A 22,253-nucleotide genomic window follows, 5' to 3' on the forward strand; every position below is an offset into this window, starting at 1 on the left:
GGTTAATCGCTCATTAAAACTCACTCCGCCTTCTCCGTAAAGCGGGAGGCGCGCATTAATTCGACAACAGATAATTTTGATCGTGCCGTAATCCCGATAATTGGATCGAAAAACACGAACCGACTCGCAGCAATAGACACGATCGATGAATTGGCTTTCTACGGAGGGACACGCTAATTAAATCATTATAATTAACTGTCCGCAGAGATGACGATTCATTTTGCGTTAGGTATAGACAGACTTGGCATTTAAATATTATAAAAGCGACGTCCCAGTATGGGAATATATTCATGGCTCGCGCTCGCATATTCGCAACAATTAACGTTTGTTATTTCAATAACGAAAGCGAGATTAGAATGTTCTTTTTTATATAAAGCGCGGTGTGCCGATACAAAGAAAACGTCTCGAAATCATTGTGCTTATTTCCAATCATATATAGATTCTTCGCACTGTAATCGTTTTCTTCTTATTTTAATCTAAACTTAATCAGAAGATTACTAAACTATATTCTCAATAGACATTTAGTATTGAATATGGAGATATTTATTGTGAGAGTTTTATAGATAATAAAAATCTGTCATTTTTTCTTATAAAGATATTTAAATCGTTTAATCTGATAACTTCATTTAATAATAATATTAAGTATTATTAAAATTTTGACCTATGCTATAATTTCAGAGTTATCACAAATTAGTTTTGATTAGTTTTGATAAAACTTAAGCTATAAAAATTAATCCGTAATTTGTCGTAATCTGTGATTAAACAAACATGTACATTGAAAATCCTGAAATAAATTTAGGATTTTGAATTTGTTATTATTCAGTCCTTGTAAAGTTTCTATATCACGCTGATAACACATATATACATATATCAGTACATATATATGTATAGGTACATCAGTATTTATATCGCCGAGTCAAAACATATATTAAAATGCGCGGTAAACATTTCAAACATAATTAACTGCTATGTAATTGTCATATCTCAAAATATATTGAGATATTGCGCAAATCTTATACTCGGAAAAAAATAATTTATATATAATGTTACTTCAGTCACATTTTGTTGTGTATATTGCGAATGCAATTTATCAATTGCGGAGACTAATTTGTGCAACATCAACATTAGTTTATGAAATACATGACGCAACATCTTTAGAAAATTACTTATATCTTCGTCAGGATTGAAGTCTTATTGTTAGTCATAACGATTGTTTGTAAATTTTTAAAACCTAGTAATATATACGCTTGGATTCTTATTTGTCATGCACATATGATTTATATTGCTATACATACACATATAATTTTAGAATTTAGAATCTTTTAGAATATGAGATTTATTGATTGTGTTGAAAACAAATTTCAATTAAAAATACTTATTAAAGTAATAGTTATTAAATGTCAGTGAAACTCATTCTATTTACAATATACTTATGAAAAATATGTGATAGAAACTAACGACTCATAAAATCGAAATGCAAGGCATTCGAAATCGATCTTTATTTTAAAGTCAATCACGCAAAGATCTTGACCCGACACTCGATTGAACTTAGGCTCTATTGATTATAAATAGGCGTTATGGAAATGAGATGTGCATAAAAAATATAAGACCATCGCTATTTGCAAAATATTCGTCGTATTAATCGATTCCGTGAGAAATGTAACCAGAACGCACTTTAACACTGTGAATTCTTCATAAATACAATCGAACTGCATTTTCAACTGCAACTGTATTTCAATTGTATGATAGCGTTGCATTTAATCAAATACATCAAATGTCTTGTGCGATTTCTATAATATATAATTGAGATTTAATTTGTAAAACTGAATTGTTGAGATATCTCCAACGTAAAATATTAAATAAAAACGTAGATATTTGAGAATCGCCAGACAGAATTTAAAAAAAGTAAGAATCTTCTCTCGACCGTACTGGCAAATATTATTTATTCAATCACAATTGTGATTGAAATTCAGATAATTGTAAATAATTGCTACATTATTTACAAAGATTGAAGCTGCACTGCGATTGTCAACAACTCCGTTTTATCTTTTTTAAAGTTTATACATGTGTTTGCAGTTTGTGCAAATACATGTATAGACTTATAAATTTATAATCAATTTTATCTTATCTTTCTCTGATGCAACGAAAATTAAACATCCTCATAAGAATATATCATCTGCCACTTATAACACAAGATTAAACTGGTATTCGCCAATTAATTTTCATAACTGGATTAAAATTAACGTATGATATGTGATAATAAAATCTTTTTAGACGCAAAAATAGATTTTATAGTCGAACTACTTGTTAGAGATTTCCTCGTTGAACTACGAGATAGACTTAACGGTCTTTTTAATTAAAGTTGATCTATCTAGCATTAACACTACACATTACAAATTTCAAATCAGTCTTTGCCTTCAAAAACCAGATAAACGGTTATCAACTGTGCTGCAACTTTATTTAATATTTTATAAAAAAAGTAAGACGCTTCTCTCGACCGTACTGGCAAATATTATTTATTCAATCACAATTGTGATTGAATAAATAATATTTGCCAGTACGGTCGAGAGAAGCGTCTTACTTTTTTTATAAAATATTAAATAAAGTTGCAGCACAGTTGATAACCGTTTATCTGGTTTTTGAAGGCAAAGACTGATTTGAAATTTGTAATGTGTAGTGTTAATGCTTGAGGTACATATTTTGTATAATATAACAATTTAAAGATCAAAAGTCGATACGAAGTACGTTGGTCGTAAAAGTTCGAATAGCATTTATTTTAATGAGTCTGATAAGAATAATTTGCGCGATACATACTATTTCCACTTTATTTTTATACAGGTGATAACGTTGAAAATATTTTATATACACATAATATAAAATCGAATATAATTTTTAATTAAAAGTTCAATAATTATATTATCACATAAGAAAAAGCAGTTTTAAAATATAAAACCGGTTTAAATAGTTTTCTCTGAGGCAAGAAATAGTATTAACCAAATATGTAAACGATCTGCATTTAAAGATGTCGTAATGTTTAATCAGTAATACGGTAGCTTGTGTAATCTGATATTATCTGACTCTTCTGAGACAGTAGTCGAAACAGGTAGTAATGATTGGTGACTAATTACGTGATTAAAATTCAGGCACGTATCATCTAGTTGTAAAAAATATTCCAACAGGCGTAATTTTGTGACAACTGGTTAGATAGATCAACTTTAATTAAAAAGACCGTTAAGTCTATCTCGTAGTTCAACGAGGAAATCTCTAACAAGTAGTTCGACTATAAAATCTATTTTTGCGTCTAAAAAGATTTTATTATCACATATCATACGTTAATTTTAATCCAGTTATGAAAATTAATTGGCGAATACCAGTTTAATCTTGTGTTATAAGTGGCAGATGATATATTCTTATGAGGATGTTTAATTTTCGTTGCATCAGAGAAAGATAAGATAAAATTGATTATAAATTTATAAGTTTATACATGTATTTGCACAAACTGCAAACACATGTATAAACTTTAAAAAAGATAAAACGGAGTTGTTGACAATCGCAGTGCAGCTTCAATCTTTGTAAATAATGTAGCAATTATTTACAATTATCTCTCATGTATAATTATAATGGTATAAACATTTAATGTGCTAATTTTTTCACAAACTTCTTTATTGAAATTTTCCATCGTCATTCGTGGTTTAAAACAACATTATTTGATTCGATTCGAATACTATTTTATTTTAATGGTTTCATCTCTGTCTATATATTTATACTCGACACCGTTGCGACTCATAATGCAGTACTGCGACTTTCAGACTGATAAATTATTTTCCACTTACAATTAAATATTCGATTTTACAAGTCTTCTAAATACCTGATCTTATAAATCTTTTAAGCCGCGAATATTCCAAAAGTTGCGAGCCCAGGGATAGACAAAGATACAATTAACTAATGATATATCGCGAGCGACTGGTTCGGGCGAATGAAAAGCGGTTACAAGGGGAAGAACGGGTAGAGAGAGCAGACGGGCCAGCAGACGAAAAAATTCGGAATATTTATGTTCGGTATTATTAGCGTATGTCGGCGATATCTCGGTGGGCATCGCTAATTAGCCCGCGCGAACGACGCGGACCTTTCGGCAAACAGTGCTGCCTACTGTCTTTAAAGATTCTTCCTCGAGCGCAATCAAGATGGTGGCGCCAACCACCCGGCGAAGTTGATTCCGAAACTAATTGCCACGGCTAATTTATCCCAACGACATATACGCACAGAGACGCCATTCTTGGATACCGCATAATCGCGTTCGCGTAATCGCCGGCCTACGTCGAGAGGATCCGTGCGAATCTTACATATATAGGTGCTCAAACTTAGACAAGGGCTTGGACGCTTTCAGTATATTGTAGCATGCTAAATTATTGTCTGCAGCTGAACGCAAGATGGATAGGTTCCGTCGCACAATTATACGCACGATGTTTCGCTACCGATTTTCCCCGTTGATGATACCTTGATAAATTTCACGAAAATCAAACACTTAATTATGAAATTATTTGTGAAAACGTATATTGGAATTTTTTTTACATATATAATTTTAAATATTTTAAAATTGTTCAAATATTGGGATCTATGGAATTTACATTTTTTGGGAAATTTTTGATTTGCGAAGAATATGAAAAGACATGAATGTATATGTAACAATACATCTATTTAGCTGCACTGCGGATAAGTGTGATTTGGAAATTGTGAAATTAATATTATTATTAAAATATTCTAGGTATATTAATTAATATATTTAATAAGTCTTAATAAATAATATATTAATTCATGATTAAGTTTATACATATATATTTTGTCTCTAACTCGGGTTTCTAATCAGTTTTTATCTTTTTTTGATAAAGTAGAAGACGAGGGATCTTGGGGAAACGATAATGGGAGAAATAATTTCTATTGGTTATGATAATACAATTTATTAAATAAATTCTTCTATTTATTGTATGTTTACTTTACATTTATACAAAATTGGAAAAAGAATCTTCTCCGAAGTATCGAGATTCATTCGTTTCAATATTTGCACTGTACGATGCAAGTGTAACCCCATTTCTCGAATAATTCATTGGATGTTTATGTACAAAGCGATTAACATAATCAGTAATATTTACAATTCTATTTACAACTCTCTCTCTCTCTAACCTTTTCAAAACAATTGCAATCGATATTGGCACAAATTTTTCAATGAATATCTCACTTTTTTCTTTAAATTAATACTGAAAAACGTGAAGCCAATTACGTGACATTTTTTCTTCGTTTTAAAACAATTCGATGATCGATTTGCTGCAACACATGATTTACAATCACGTGATTTTTAAATCTGCCCTTTTCGCATAGTCGAAATAATTTCGCAAGATATGAATCGATGACATGTTTCTGAGACTGCTATTGTATAAACGTTCAAACTCTCATTCCCTTGCAGGATGCTGGGTGATCGCGTGATGAGGTGTTAAGCCGGGATGAGAGAGCATTCCTACGGGATAAAGTCCCGGGGTTAAAAGTCCTGGGTGCGAGCCGTAGAGCGCCGAATGATGCTGTCTCACGGCTGACATCCTCAGCTTCTCGATTTCCGCTTCTTGCAAACGTTTCGCCTTAGCACGTCGGTTTTGAAACCAGATCTTTACCTGCAACAATCAATCAATTCGAATTTATAGCGGCATGTTTGGAGAGTTTCGACGCGATAATCCGAGATATGGTTATTCGTGTTTGCGAATGTTTCAACAAGATTTAGTAATCATTCGGGATGTAATGGTTTACATCGAGTCGCGGCTTTCAAGCAATTCAATTTATAAGCTAAAATTAGTTTCAGTCTCTAACATTTATCAATAATCTTTTATTAATTACATATTAATGTTACTATCGACTAAATATAATTAATTCGGCGCGGGATTTCCATAAATTTGAAATGAAAATAAATTGTGTCAGTTTTATGCCATCGTATAATTTCAAACAACTTCTTTCATCGTTCGGATCCGAAGATTCGGAGTCTTTAAAATAAATTGGGAGGGAACACTATTAAATTTGATCTAAACGTCACTTTCGGAAATTATTTCGGTAAACGACATCCCGATTACATCGCGATAAACTCGAGAAGAAGAAACTGACAAAAATAATCTGCGATAATAATCACGGTGACGTACATCTGCGTACTATAAACAAACCGTTACACCCCTCGACGTCATTTTATCGCCGTTTCTATCTTAATCGAATAATCGATGCCGTTGTTGTCGGATCCTTACGAAGCGGGAGTCTGCGATTCGCATATATCGCAGCGCGAAATGCGTTTCGGAAATCGCTGCCAGAGAATCGGGATCTCAGCCGGAGATAATTGGTCGGTCATCGCGTGCTATCGCGGAACGAGCGTGTTTCAGGCAATTTGTAGTCTATTAATAAAATTACCATCCTCTGTATACACTAAGACGGTTCGTATAGCGCGCATTTACGTGCGCTAATTACCGCGCATCTGGCAGAAAGCCGCGCAGCCATAACTAAGTCCCGAAAGACACGCGCGAATTGTTTTGACTCGTGAATGGCCCGAAGGAAATAAAAGTGCCGGGTGAGTGCTGACGGAGGAGAGTTGGCAGTTCGAGTGCCTGACAGACGCTGCGCAAGATCGAAGAAATGATGATCCCCGAATGTGCTAATTTGATTGCGTAACAAGTGAGGAATTTACAATCCTTGAATCTTTAAATTATTCCCCTCCGACTGCGGTTCGATAAACCATCTTTAAATTTAAAACGTTTATAGAATAAACACTAGGCAAACGAGTTAATAAGTAGCCTACTTGCTAATTAGTGCGCTAAGAGACATTTGTGCAAAGTTGTGTAATCGTACACCTCGTGTGAAAGATTAGAAAAATCACTTGGCGAGTGATTCTTGGTGTGATAAACAAATACGATCTTTGTTTTTCATTTGTATTTTATCAGCGAATATATTTTTATTTTTTATATATGTACACAGGGAGAATTTTCTCTTAGAATTTACCCTGAAAATCATGGTCATCTTATTGGACAATATGGTATTGGAAGAATTTCTCTGATTAATATTTACCGCAATAAAAATAGTAACATCTACCACAACAAAATATAAAATATGTTCGATGAATTTTACTATGTATGCATTAATATTTTTTATGGTGATAAATATTAATCAGAGAAATTCTTATAAAATTCTTCCAACACCGTATTATCCATGATTACCATAATTTTCAGGGTAGTAAATTCCAAGAGAAAATTCTCTCCGTGCATAATTATACATAAAAATAGTACACGCAACAAACAACATTGTTAATTAAAAATAAAATTCCGATATATACGTATCGAATTGAAGATTTCGTTATTCGTTACACAACTTAAACACGCATTCGATGTATACGAGATTGACTTCTACCTGTGTCTCCGTAAGGTGCAACGACGACGAGAACTCTGCCCTCTCAGCGACACTCAAGTACTGTCTCTCTCTGAACTTCTTCTCGAGGGCCAATAACTGCTGTGTCGTGAAAGGCGTCCTGGGCTTACGGTTAGGCTTGTGCTTCCTCAGGTTGCACTTAATCTTAGCCGGTTCGCCGTTCTCTGGAAGAAAAAAGGAGAAACACGCTTTCAGTCGAAGTGCATGTCGTGCACGGGGAACAGCGACGAGCATTATGCTCGTACGAACAAACTGACGGACACAGATAGTCCTCCCTCCCGCGAGAAGGTGTTTCGCGAGATAGGTAGCCTAACGGAGGAAAGGGCCGAGAGACCGCAATGTGTCCCGTTTTTGTCGGCCTCGAACGGACTCGAATAGCCCGGCGAGGGCAAACGCATCTTTTTAGGGCGCAATTCATAATTTTTCCGTCGGAACGGCGCCGCAAACTGGTCTCATTACTTTTTTGCCGGCCGACCGCAAAATTCCGGCCGCGAATTGTTTCTACACGGCCCAGCCGCGGCTACCGCGCGCTCGCATAAGAGCGCCTGATCGTAACGCCTGCTCGCGCGAAGGAAGGCGTCGTTGGTGAGCTTGGTATTCTTCGCTTGCGCTTCGTTTAGAAAAAGATCAGTGTCGGTTAATTGCGCGCTAGGGAATACGCTGTTCTCGTCGACGGTATAAGTGTAGCGTTATTTTGTTAGCCGTAGTTATCGCGCGATATCTCGTGCTCGATATAGAGGCACACTAATCCCTTTAGACAGATGTGGATTTTATTAGTGTCAATTTGTCAAATTTGAAACATTAACGTTATGAATCGGGTGAGAAGAGAAGCCTCGTGAGATTTTTCAGTTTGATTAAGTCGTAAAAATTCAGAGACCTGGTTTTATGTGCGCGAAGCGGATAAAAAGTTCTCTCATATTTATCTTATGTATCATACATGAAGGAATATACATGTAAAAAATGCAAATAAGAATATTATATCCTTCTTTAAGTATTTATGATACTATCTATAATTGCTTTTCAGTAAAATGCGAAGTAAACGTAAATTTATATCCTATAAAATATAGTTGATGAGGAAATATCATTCCGAGATATTTTGTATATATTTAAATATTTAGAAAGTTAAACACACACACAAATAATATCATTAAGCTTGTCTCTACGGTACGTTCAGATAATCGAGGATCGTGTCGAGCCACCATAAGACAGAAAGCAATACAGAGAGTGGTCCGGTATTGGAATATATATATCGGTTATATCCCTTGAGATTTGTCTCGGGACAATTGACAGATTTGTAGAGCCGAGGTGAACAGCTTCTGTACCAAACAACGAGTCAAGATTCCGACGAGACAAAAGACCACGTCGTCGTCGGTTTGGCAGTTGCTGTTTCTGAATTTCAAATTCGTTGTCGGAATCGCTCTTCACTCATCTCTCTCCTGCGTCTTGTTTTCTCGTTCATCCCTCTACCGTTCCGAGATTCTCTACGCATCAACTCGGACTTACAACACCGTAGTATGCTCGATCCTACTTCGGGAATTGTCCTTTGTATACGTTCCTCACCGCTCGCTAAGGGTTCCAATTAGTCTCGGCATTCGGTGATCTCTCTCCTCGTCGCAGGGGCCACCAAAAACGCGGGCTCTGATTTCAATCCGGGACTACCGATCGGGAATGTGCATTCGAAATAATTAGCTGATTCCGCCGAGATAGCGTGTTTCGCGAATGCAACGATCATCGAACAGGAGTGCAAACTGGAGAGAACGAATCGAATGGTTGGATGCCTTTTGTTGCGTTGCATAACGATCGAAAGAATAAGCATTCTCCATCCAATCGTGTCTGATCTCTCTATGTCTGAATATTGCATTTATTGAGAAAAGAAATTTTTATTTCAGGTTTAGTCTTTAAGAAGGAAATAGGTATAAGAATTATTGATTTGTTATCACACCATGTTATAATATGCTATTATAACTAATATTCACATATATGTATGTGTTTATTTTGAAAAATTATATTATAACATAATGCGACAACACACAGCAAACTAACGACTTTTACTTATTTCTTTTTTGAAAATATCTAAAATGAAAATTTCTTTTCTCGATACATATTATATGGATATTATAGATATACATAAACTACACCATGTATAAATTTTTTCTTTCACAACAACATTCGAATTACTTAAAGATATAAAACTGTCTGCTCTTTGCTTGTACCAGTAAATTTTCTTACGGATAGAATCACTTATTTAGGATAATCACGGTAAAAGAAGCGGTGGCATAAAACTTTGAAGGGGTGCGCCGATCTGTGAAAGTACCCTCTACGAGAGTTCATATTTCAGAATTATGGCATTTCGCCTGTATGGCCCGCGTATATTCTACACGGGATCTCTTCTAGAATTTTTTATATCGGCAATAGAGAACACAAGTAGAGCCATCTTTATTCCTGGCCACAAGATTATTATTTTATAATATACGTTTTATTTATTTTCATTCTTTTTCAATTTTTAGATATTAATGCAAACTATGCTATATAATTACAATCTGAATTACAATCCACCTGTTACAATATTTGTATAAAACTGTTCGTAAGAAAGAATTCACGCAATTATCATATTAAACATTATTTATAAATTTAAAAAGTTCATTCCATTAAGAGAAAACATTAAAAAGAATATTATAAAATACTTAATACGAATATGAATACGAAGTAGTTAATTAAACTGAATTGACTAAGTAAAACCTGAAAAAAAACATCAAGCAAATTTTATTACGCAATAATATTATGTAAATATTTTATTCATAAATTGCAATCTCTTTCGCAACAGTCACTGATTAAGCGAAGATACGCGAGAATTGTTCGGCTCGGTCGAGCGACGGTAGGCTATCGTTTAATAGCGGCCAAAGCGGCCATCGGAGAATCAATTTTCATTCGTCGATTACTCGATTTGTCTCGGGACACCTTTCTGCGATAATCATCCATTGTTTCGTTATAGAATCCATGAGCAAAACGTAGTTAAATTCACTCCTGCGTCTCCAGTGGATTCTTTGACGAAACAAAATGATGACGCAAATACCATACTTGTTTAACTGTCGTCTGTTGTAATTCGTAAATCGCTTAACTAATTAACACTGGAAGTAATATCATTTATTCGCAATCGTAATTAAAAAATACGTGGGTGTACATCACGTTAATTACTTGCGTATGTTTTAATTTAAAAACTGATAACAGATAATTATCTTAAATTGTTAAAACCCAAACATTGAATTACCGAATTGTAAAACAGTTAATAGAAAGCACGTTTGTTTGATTATTATCGGGAGATATGTTCTTTTGCTAGGCCATGTTTTCAGAATATCATCACGTTTAATATTATGTATCAATAAGGAGTAAAGTTGTCTGGATTCTATATAGCAGCGAGAAATCGTCGTCTGTAAACCGCGCCTGTAACCGCGTAATCGCTTTAGCCGCAATGAACCATGAAAAGAATCTGCCGAGAAATACAAGAGAGATTGGCACTCCGCCAAAGATTAAAGACTATTCCAAACCCAGTTGTCGTCGTACTTTGTGAAATTAACACTGGAACGATCGAAAATTAATGACGCTACATCGAGCAACTATATTACCAAGAATATCAAAGCAAATAAGGACTCTCTCTCTCTCTCTCTTAAATGTCATCTTTCCGACACATATATTTTATTAACCTAAATTAGAATACAAAAATAAAATCGACGAGCTATTGCAAAACGGGAATAGTTTTTAAAAATATGTTAAATTAAGGCTCACCGTTCAGAGGAGCATGATGAGAGAAGTGAGAAGGGAAGAATGTGGCAGTAGCTGCGGCTGCTGCAGCCTGCCGCGGCGGCTGCAGCTGCATTCTGATGTCCGCCGCCCCAGACTGCAGGGTGAAAATTCGGCGGAATCCCAGGGATACCACCAAGGCTGGAGAAACCGCCGAGATAAGCCGGAGTCGGCCTAACGGGAGTTGGACTAGACGGATGATGCTGAAGATCCTCGACGTCCACTAGTCTACTCTCGTCGTCTTCCTCGATGTCATCCGCCTCTGAACACCTCGAGTGAGCCTCACCGTGAGAACTGCTCGTAGGCGATTGCGAGCCAGCGTCCTGATGATTGCCCATGATTTTCGGAGGCGAGGAACAGCCTATCACGGATTCCGGAGTGGTTCTGATGTCGGTAGACGGATGCACTCGGTAGTCTATGCTGCCGGAGGTCGATCGTCTGCTGGGTGATTCGATGCTGCAAGTGAAATCGATCACCTCGGGATACCTTGGTGGTGTCCCCGAGTCCGAAGCGTGGTGTGGAGAGACGCAATGGCTCAATCTAGCTTCTTGACTGGGTGACGAAGACGTGGTGATCGAGATGTACCTCGAGGTTTTCAAATCGGAAAGTTGCCTCGGCACAGAAGTATTGATACGAGGTTCCTGCCGAATCGGCAAATACGAGACGACCGACGACGATCTGGATGACATTAAGAGAGCATCCTGCTTCGCCGAGGACTCCGGCATCTTCCTGGGCGCCAGCAGGGCCGCGACGGAGAAACTCAGTTGATGAGTCGGTTTCGAGGTTGCTTGCAGCGCCTGAGCCTCGTTTGACGAATCCGGACTGGTCGATCCAGGCGTCACCGGCGAGGTCATCCTTATTACTGTCATTCTCGAACGTCGATCGGGCACGTTTTGTGTCGATTAGCACTGCTCGGATTCGCAATAACAATGTCCCGATTTTATATCCGAACGAGAGCTCGTTCGCTCATCCGCGAGACAGATTAAAAAACTCTCGACGTGCTCACTGTTTTTTTTTTTTTTTATCAAAGCAATCCTCACTGATTCATAATCTTTCACGAACGGTCAGCTCCGGAAGACGACGCGCTCGAGACACATCGTTCACACCAAGAACATTGTCCGACGTTTGACAGCTCTCATGGATCAATGATCGTTTCGACCGTCAGCTCCGGTAGCCTCCAGCCAAGTCGAGCTCTCCGTGTGGACTGAGTCTGACCGCTTCAGCCAGCACCGCCCTGATTTTTCCTTTTGCCTCGGGCCGAGTGTTCGTGGTGGGGTTGAACGTACGTCAGTACAAGAGAGATCTCCCGCAAGAGTGGGAAATGCGAGTGATAGAACGAGAAGGAGAGGTTCAGAAACGGGGCTGGCAACTCTACCAACGGGGCTGGAAACTAGTAACAGGGGCATTCCTCGCGATGCTCCGCCCCGTAGCTGGGAACAGGAATTATCTATACAGCGATTTTTGTGCCGAGAGGGATAAGTTTCTCTCGTGCAAATGCGACGCGCCGTCACGGAGCAAGAAGGGATGCGAGAAGAGGGTTGAGGGAAGCGCGACGGGAAGGAGAGATTTAATCGCCACTTGCTTTACTACGTCGGAGACGGTAATGAGTGCAATTGAGCAATTAGGCGGGGTGATTAAGATTGAAAAAAAAAATTAAGAGTGCGGATGAGATATAGTTTTCAATTGTCGTTACGCATATTAAATGATAAAACGAAGAGATAATGGATCAAGGAAAAAACGTTTGCTACTCAAAAATTCGAAAGCATTTCAACATTTATATATGTGTATTATTCGATGTGCATTGTTTTATTAATGATATAAATATTGTGACAAACTATTTCTTTCCTTTGATGATAAATTTAGTTATGAAGATAACAGTGACAAGGTAACAAGGAATGAATAATAAAACTTTTCACGCTTTAATTTTAAATATATAAATTTGAACTCGACTCAAAATTGAATTTGTGATTACTAAATTGGGCAACAATTTATTAAAAAAAAAATAAAAATTATCATTCATATTACTTCTCAATTTAATAATCAATTTATTATATGCATCACATTAATTACCTAAATAATTTTCGCGCGACAATTACAATATTTGAATTCATAATTATATTAATCACGTTTGGCTGACAATCAGAGATGCACAGTGCACTATATCACGGTTGAAAGGATTAAATCATGATGGTAACGCAAAAATATGAGAACTCTGAAATTTCGGCCATCTCTTCCAGTCCGGGAGATACGGTTTGTTCGCGCATGCAGGTAGATAGGTGTAGGTATATCGATTCGCAGTCGAACATCAACCCCTCTCAGTCTCGAGACTTCCCTCTCGACGTTCAGCCCCTAAATCGAGCCGTCGCGTCGCGTCGCGTCGCGTCGCGGCGTGTCGGGAGATTTTCGGGGTACGTCCGTGATGCTCGTTTGTTCTGACGGAGATTCCATCGTCGCGCACCCGTCCGTCATATTTACGGTGACTCCGTCACGTAACTTCGCGATAAGCAAAAACAAATGAGTCCCGATAGGGGTGCCGATATAACACGCTGCACCGCCGAATAAAACCTCGCGGACGTTCTTCCATTTTCGCGGAATTGGTTGGAGCCGTAAATTTCATCGTGCGGAAATCCGCGCGGTGTCTATTTTCACCGTTTTATCAGAGAGAATCGATGCCAAACCTCAAAAACATATCGCTTACCAGCGATACATTCACATCGTTACATTATTCGTAACTCCCCCGTTAGACAAAAGTCTGTTTGTTTGTCTATTTGATGGAGACTCTAAACGCAAATTTATTAATAATAAAATGTCTGTAGAAGCTGTAAAATCTAGAAGACATTCAGCATAAAGCGTGTACATGATTGTTTCTCGCGGATCAATTAATGTACGTAGTGTAAGACGTTTAATGAAGTCGAATATATAGAATCAAAATGGATATTCATTGTCGAGTTGGTCTTTATGCTGTCAACTGCCGTTCTGAGAAATTGTTATTCGACAGTCGATATCGTGACAGACTCGTATTGTACATAACGAAGTATAGATAGTCGGAGGACGATTCACGATTAACTATCCCTGTACCTAACTTCTAACAGCACGATATTAATGTTAACTGCAGACTCGGCAATTGAGAAGAAATCGCGATGGCAATAAAGAGATTCATAAACTCCCAAAGTAACAAAGCATTTTCGCTATCTTTCGTTACTCGAGGCATTCATGTTTACAGGCCATTGATTTTTAAATTCGCTTTCACGAGCATATCCATTCCGTTTGCTCTCAACATAAATTTGTGTGTCCGATTGGCGAGGTCATAATTGCGTTCTCCTATCGTTAGATTTTCTCTTTAAAAAATAATTGCGGTATTAACTAAAGCATATATTCTTCAGTTATTTGAAGTTTCAGAATTTACGTGCGCATCGTTTCCAAGAATTTTCGAACTTGGACCAATTATATAGATTTGATCAAAAAGGAAGTCTTTGGCCAGCGCAGTGTCAGAAGCTTCCTGATAACATTTTCCTAAATAAATCGGTATTAACTAAAGCATATATTCTTCAGTTATTTGAAGTTTCAGAATTTATGTGTGCATCGTTTCCAAGAATTTTCGAACTTGGACCAATTATATAGATTTGATCAAAAAGGAAGTCTTTGGCCAGCAGCAGTGTTAGAAGCTTCCTGATAACATTTTCCTAAATAAATCGGTATTAACTAAAGCATATATTCTTCAGTTATTTGAAGTTTCAGAATTTATGTGTGCATCGTTTCCAAGAATTTTCGAACTTGGACCAATTATATAGATTTGATCAAAAAGGAAGTCTTTGGCCAGCGCAGTGTTAGAAGCTTCCTGATAACATTTTCCTAAATAAATCGACATTAACTAAAGCATATATTCTTCAGTTATTTGAAGTTTCAGAATTTATGTGTGCATCGTTTCCAAGAATTTTCGAACTTGGACCAATTATATAGATTTGATCAAAAAGGAAGTCTTTGGCCAGCACAGTGTTAGAAGCTTCCTGATAACATTTTCCTAAATAAATCGGTATTAACTAAAGCATATATTCTTCAGTTATTTGAAGTTTCAGAATTTATGTGTGCATCGTTTCCAAGAATTTTCGAACTTGGACCAATTATATAGATTTGATCAAAAAGGAAGTCTTTGGCCAGCGCAGTGTTAGAAGCTTCCTGATAACATTTTCCTAAATAAATCAGTATTAACTAAAGCATATATTCTTCAGTTATTTGAAGTTTCAGAATTTATGTGTGCATCGTTTCCAAGAATTTTCGAACTTGGACCAATTATATAGATTTGATCAAAAAGGAAGTCTTTGGCCAGCGCAGTGTTAGAAGCTTCCTGATAACATTTTCCTAAATAAATCGGTATTAACTAAAGCATATATTCTTCAGTTATTTGAAGTTTCAGAATTTATGTGCGCATCGTTTCCAAGAATTTTCGAACTTGGACCAATTATATAGATTTGATCAAAAAGGAAGTCTTTGGCCAGCACAGTGTTAGAAGCTTCCTGATAACATTTTCCTAAATAAATCGGTATTAACTAAAGCATATATTCTTCAGTTATTTGAAGTTTCAGAATTTATGTGTGCATCGTTTCCAAGAATTTTCGAACTTGGACCAATTATATAGATTTGATCAAAAAGGAAGTCTTTGGCCAGCGCAGTGTTAGAAGCTTCCTGATAACATTTTCCTAAATAAATCGACATTAACTAAAGCATATATTCTTCAGTTATTTGAAGTTTCAGAATTTATGTGCGCATCGTTTCCAAGAATTTTCCAACTTGGACCAATTATATAGATTTGATCAAAAAGGAAGTCTTTGGCCAGCGCAGTGTTAGAAGCTTTCTGATAACATTTTCCTAAATAAATCGACATTAACTAAAGTATATATTCTTCAGTTATTTGAAGTTTCAGAATTTATGTGCGCATTGTTTCCAAGAATTTTTGAACTTGGACCAATTATATATTATAGATTTGATCAAAAAGGAAGTCTTTGGCCAGCGCAGTGTTAGAAGCTTCCTGATAACATTTTCCTAAATAAATCGACATTAACTAAAGCATATATTCTTCAGTTATTTGAAGTTTCAGAATTTATGTGCGCATCGTTTCCAAGAATTTTCCAACTTGGACCAATTATATAGATTTGATCAAAAAGGAAGTCTTTGGCCAGCGCAGTGTTAGAAGCTTTCTGATAACATTTTCCTAAATAAATCGACATTAACTAAAGTATATATTCTTCAGTTATTTGAAGTTTCAGAATTTATGTGCGCATTGTTTCCAAGAATTTTCGAACTTGGACCAATTATATATTATAGATTTGATCAAAAAGAAAATCTTTGGCCAGCACAGTGTCAGAAGCTTCCTGATAACATTTTCCTAAATAAATCGGTATTAACTAAAGTATGTATTCTTCAGTTATTTGAAGTTTCAGAATTTATGTGTGCATTGTTTCCAAGAATTTTCGAACTTGGACCAATTATATAAATTTGATCAAAAAGGAAGTCTTTGGCCAGCGCAGTGTTAGGAGCTTCCTGATAACATTCTCCTAAATAAATGGCGGTTCGCCATTACGATATAATCTTTCACAGGAAACGAGTGTTTTCTATTAGAGCACACCGTGACGGTCGGATCGTCGTTATTAAACATCGTCCTTTCAATAATTAAAGAAGACAAGAGCGAGGTCGGGAAAGATGCCGTTGCCGCGGGATAGAGAAGGATGAGCTAATTTGGATGGTTACCAAGGCAAACGATACGTTAAATAGATAGGACGGGTAAGCAGTGGGGAACCCGACATAATGAGGACCACCCGCTAGCACCGTAAGATGTACTCGGTACACGTACTCGGTGTATCGCAGAATTTTGCCTCAACGTTTTCGCTATTTTCTGGAAACAAACTTCCACGTGTACCGAATCAATATACAATTCAAATGTGCGTTCACAAGCTTTTTAGAGAAATGTGACAATCTCTTAACATTTTTCTATATCTATCAATAATTATTGCAAATAATTTTTAGAAATGTATGAAATAAATTCAATTTAGTTTAGTCTGATTAATATAAATATAATACTCTGTGTAATAATATTTATGTACGCTATAAAACTTGAGTAGATGCAGCGTTTCTAAAAACATGAATAACTATAAGAAACTTTCAACAGTCATGAATTTTGTGCGATATCGAGACACCCTGTACGTGTAAAGTCCCAGGAGCTGGCCGTTAATTATTAGCGAGCCGCTATATTGAGCATGAAAACAGTATTTCTTTCGGGCAGAAAAGATTCGAGTCAAATTGGCGTTAAAATTGCAATCACGGTGGTCCGTCTTCCTCGCTTCGCCTTGCTCCATCAGCTCGTTCCTCGCTTCCTCCCATCCACGGAATTAGATCGTCTATTCTCAGAGAGAACGCGCACGCTCGCCGCTCGCCTCTAATAGCCGTTTAGAGGGTTAATTTCTCTTGGAAAAAAAAGAATATGGTCATGGGAGCGCGTTCTTGCGCTTTTTGCCGTTGATGCGCCACTTATACTTCGATGATATATATCGAGCAGTTTGGAAAAAAATCTGTAGCCGAGCTACGTCAATTTTTAAATATGTAGACAGTATTTTATTTTTAGAAATAACCAGATCTCATAATTAATAGTGAAATTATTACGATGAAAAATCTTGAACAAATTTGTACCCATTAAGTAATCTGATAAATTTAATTTATAGCCGAATATATTTTTGAAATATCTTAACATTATGTACAAGGAAAAGTCAAGAAAATATTCTTTACGCAGGAACTTCTTAATGATATTTTTTATCACATATTCTATTAAATTAAATTAGACGAGATTCCACCGAAAATTAGTGAGTGTTTTAACAAATGATTTTCAATCAAATACATTTTATTCTTTCGTCTTATGTCTCACTGACTGTGATGATAAATTAGCCAATGTTCGATCTTTCAGTATTTCCCTAACAGCACAACATATCCGAAAGACGTTTAGAGGCTACCCAGAGGATTAGTAATTAAATTCCTATGGTAGATAATTCAAATATCATTTTTAATATTAAAATAATCTCTTCAGAGTTATAACTGAATAAATGATTCCTAATTTCATTGCGAACAAAATGTTCTATTTATTTTCTTGATAGATCGTAATTTCATTCCTGTCAAAAGTATTGTGCAATTATCGAGAGAAACGCTCAAAAAATATTGTTTGATAAATTTAATTTATAGCCGAATATATTTTTGAAATATCTTAACATTATATACAAGGAAAAGTCAAGAAAATATTCTTTACGCAGGAACTTCTTAATGATATTTTTTATCACATATTCTATTAAATTAAATTAGACGAGATTCCACCGAAAATTAGTGAGTGTTTTAACAAATGATTTTCAATCAAATACATTTTATTCTTTCGTCTTATGTCTCACTGACTGTGATGATAAATTAGCCAATGTTCGATCTTTCAGTATTTCCCTAACAGCACAACATATTCGAAAGACGTTTAGAGGCTATCCAGAAGATTAGTAATTAAATTCCTATGGTAGATAATTCAAATATCATTTTTAATATTAAAATATTCTCTTCAGAGATTTATAACTGAATAAATGATTCCTAATTTCATTGCGAACAAAATGTTCTATTTATTTTCTTGATAGATCGTAATTTCATTCCTGTCAAAAGTACTGTGCAATTATCGCGAGAAACGCTCAAAAAGCATCGTTTGATAAATGCATCGCAAGCCAGCCATTCTCATTCTTCATAGATTTCAGTATCGAGCGGCGGGAAGATTGCATCTCTCGTAATCTCCCCACGAGTTCATTCTGCGCTTGTCGCGTTTCGATTTAAGTACCTCTGACTCGATTGGGCTCTTTGAAGCATTGCGTGTCACAGCGAATACCGTGCCCATTCCGCGAACCCGGCGCACGATCGCATTTGCACGGAAAGCCACGACGGACGGAACACTGCTCGTTTGTTTCAGATTTCTGCCAGGAAACGCGCCGTCTCACCCCAAACTCACCCTTTCCCTTTCTCTCGTTGCCATTCTCTGTTTCTTGCTCGGCAGGAGGCGGCGAAACACACGCGCCCATTCGTATATGCACCCCAGAAACCGTAAGCGACTTCGTTTCCCGCTTTTTGCGAGCGAACGCTCGCGTAGCCAATAATTGAATATCGGAGCCCCGAATGGCGTGGGTGGAAAGAAGGGAAGAAGCGAAGAAAGAGAAAGAGCGAAAGCAATGGAAAGGAAGGAAAAATAGAGAGAGAGAGGAAGCGATGGCTGTACAACAGGATGAGCGAGGGTGAGAGAAGAGGAAGAATCACGGGGTTGGGTACGGTCGATGCTACCGTATGGAGGGTGGAAAAGGCGGACTAGGGTGGGAGAAACTGCGAAAGGCGAATTCGCGAGAGTCGCGGCGATGGGGGAGAAAATCGATATTTTAATTGGACAAAATAATTGGAACGAGCGAACGAATGAAAGATCGTAATCTCCGGGCTCCCCTTTGTATATTGGCGAACCTGCACGTCCCATCCAATCCTCCCTTCTCTGTGATCCTCCTGTCCCATCCCTTTCCCTTCTGCGAAGCGTCTCTTGTGTTGTTCACCGACCGATTCTCTCTCTGCCGTTTAACGCACCCCGGTATCATCGCGTCGTGTAGATGTACATTACATTAATGGTCACGAAAGGAATATAGGGGATTTAAGACTCACGGCTGATCGTTAACGAAAATTATTCGTAATCGACGGTATCCGATTTGCGAGGAAGCATCGCAAAGGAAGTATTTTTAATTAAGCTCTTCGGTTTTTAATAGGATCTACCATTTTTATGGAAACAATAATAACGATTAGAAATTTCGTCGTTCCGTAGAGATTATTTTTTGATATTAAAAATCATATTTCAATTATCTACCATAGGAATTTAATTACTAACCCTAACAGCACGTATTTCCAAAAGATGTTCAAAGGATATCCTCTGGATATGTTGTACTGTTAGGGAAATGCTGAAAGATTGAACATAAGCTTACAATTAGAAATTACTGTCTTAAACACAAGAGATTTTGTCAATCCTTGTTTTTCACTATGATACAAACTTTTTTTTGCAAATCCACGAGCATCAATTCGACGATATATAAAATAATTGTTTGATACAACATATATGAGTTTATACATACAACACAATCACACGCGAGTATGAATGGCGGTAAACGAAGCGCGTCGAGCGGATAGCGCGTAATGTCCGATAATTTTGCGTTGTTTCAGTTAATTAAATTTCATTTTCTCCCTCTCTCTCTCTCCCCTTTAAGCGGTTTATGCGCGTCGGCTTATCCCCGGCCGGTTTGACAGTTGACCACTGGCGCGATAGCGAGCGCGACGTCGAGCTGGCCAATTTCATCGCCACCGGCTCGTAAAATTAGAATACACCCGAGGAAAACCGCTACCGGAACTTCAAAGACTCTCGCGAAATCCTCAAGTAACTGCCTTAAGACGCTGCGACTTTCAAAGTGTCCTTCGTCCGTGGCAGTTTGCATTTCTGCTCGCGAGCTATCAAAGACTAATACGTCCGAAAATATCAAATTATTCCAGTCGAGGATAAACTATATACAATTGTATTGGCCATTACACGGTTATAAAAGCTATTTCAGTTTAAATTACCGTCAAATTACGGCAACTTGTGTTTAATAATTTTTCAGTCTTCAAGAATGAAGAAGGAAAGCTTACGCAACAAATATTCTATTAAATATCATATTAAATCTAAAAATATCATATTAAATTTTCATTCAGCATTTTCCTCTCTTTCTCTGTTTTTACATAAATTATAATTCCTAACTTAATTAAATTTGAGCTGTCAGTTTTAAATCTCGCGAGAGTGATTTTGTCTCGCACGGTCAATTTATTAGTCAAACGGAAGAAAATTGAGGGTAGCGATATAGCGCGCGTGGTTCCGAGTCACCCGTCGTGGCCAATTACGTAGGGCCCAAATATTTTTGCTCCGATTTCGTCCGGCGTGAAATGGAGCGTCGCGACGGGGTGGTGGGGTGGGGTGGGGAAGTGAAAGGACGGGAAGGGTCACGGCCGAGGATAAGGGTCTTTGCGCCTCTGGCGCAGTCGACACCTCCACACGTGCTCGCCATGCGCGGCTAGTTAGAGAGGCGCCGTGTATCGGTGGTTATATACTTGTTAGCCTCTAACTGGTCCTTTACCCGCCTCTTCCTATCCGTCTTTCGGGTTTTGCGGTGCCCCGATAGTTCATTTGTTGCGTTCGCGGACTTCCGCTCTTAAAAACGCCGCGCTAACGATAACTTCCTCTCGAACGGTTTCGTTATAAAGCCACGATGCAATATGTCTTTCAATTATATATAATTACGTTAAGAAATGCAATAATTTTGTGATCAACAATGTGAGCAAAATATTTATCTTACATTAATGCAGAATTTCATTTATCCAAACACTCAGAGTGTCTAGCGGTCGGGGAATTGTATAAATCTGGAATAAAATTGTCAGGGAAAAGTCAGGAAATTTTACTATTTATCTGGATTTTTTTCCATTATTCTACATTTGTCTTGATAATTAATTTGAAATTTTTTATTGAATAAATATAAACTTTTTCTTGACTCCCAGCACGCTAATTTTCTGTGTTAAAAATCGATTCGTTAATTTATATTTTCGTCATCGTGTTACTTTATTTCAATGTCTTTGATAGAGACAAAACTAAAAAAATTTGATATAATATAAATAAAAAAGGTGATTTAACATTTAATTGATTTACCATATATGCAAATTATATATTTGGAAAAAATAATACTAAAAAGTCAAGGAATTTTTTTTATTGAGTCTGTTGGACACCCTGAATATAATTATATTATCTATAATATATATATTATATTATTATAATATATATAATTACGTTAAGAAATAATTTTCTACAACAATGTGATAAAAATATTAATCTTACATTTCATTTATCCAAACACTTTAATTACTATATATTATCTCTATCGTTTTCTCTCCGTTTTGAT

The 22,253-nt window shown here is 36.7% G+C and overlaps 1 protein-coding gene across 1 annotated transcript; it reads right to left on the reverse strand.

Moving 5' to 3' along the window:
* Positions 1-4,956: 4,956 nt before the first annotated feature.
* LOC114941311 (uncharacterized) lies at positions 4,957-12,480 on the reverse strand. Its single transcript, XM_029316246.2, is given in 4 exon segments — positions 4,957-5,663; positions 7,429-7,610; positions 11,230-11,296; positions 11,298-12,480. Coding segments are annotated over 4 exon segments (1,281 nt in total). The 5' UTR covers positions 12,114-12,480; the 3' UTR covers positions 4,957-5,447.
* Between the last annotated feature and the right edge of the window lie 9,773 nt (positions 12,481-22,253).

This window comes from Nylanderia fulva, unplaced genomic scaffold (assembly GCF_048542155.1).
Source record: "Nylanderia fulva isolate GAGA-0341 unplaced genomic scaffold, ASM4854215v1 Scaffold8, whole genome shotgun sequence".
Lineage (NCBI taxonomy): Eukaryota > Metazoa > Arthropoda > Insecta > Hymenoptera > Formicidae > Nylanderia > Nylanderia fulva.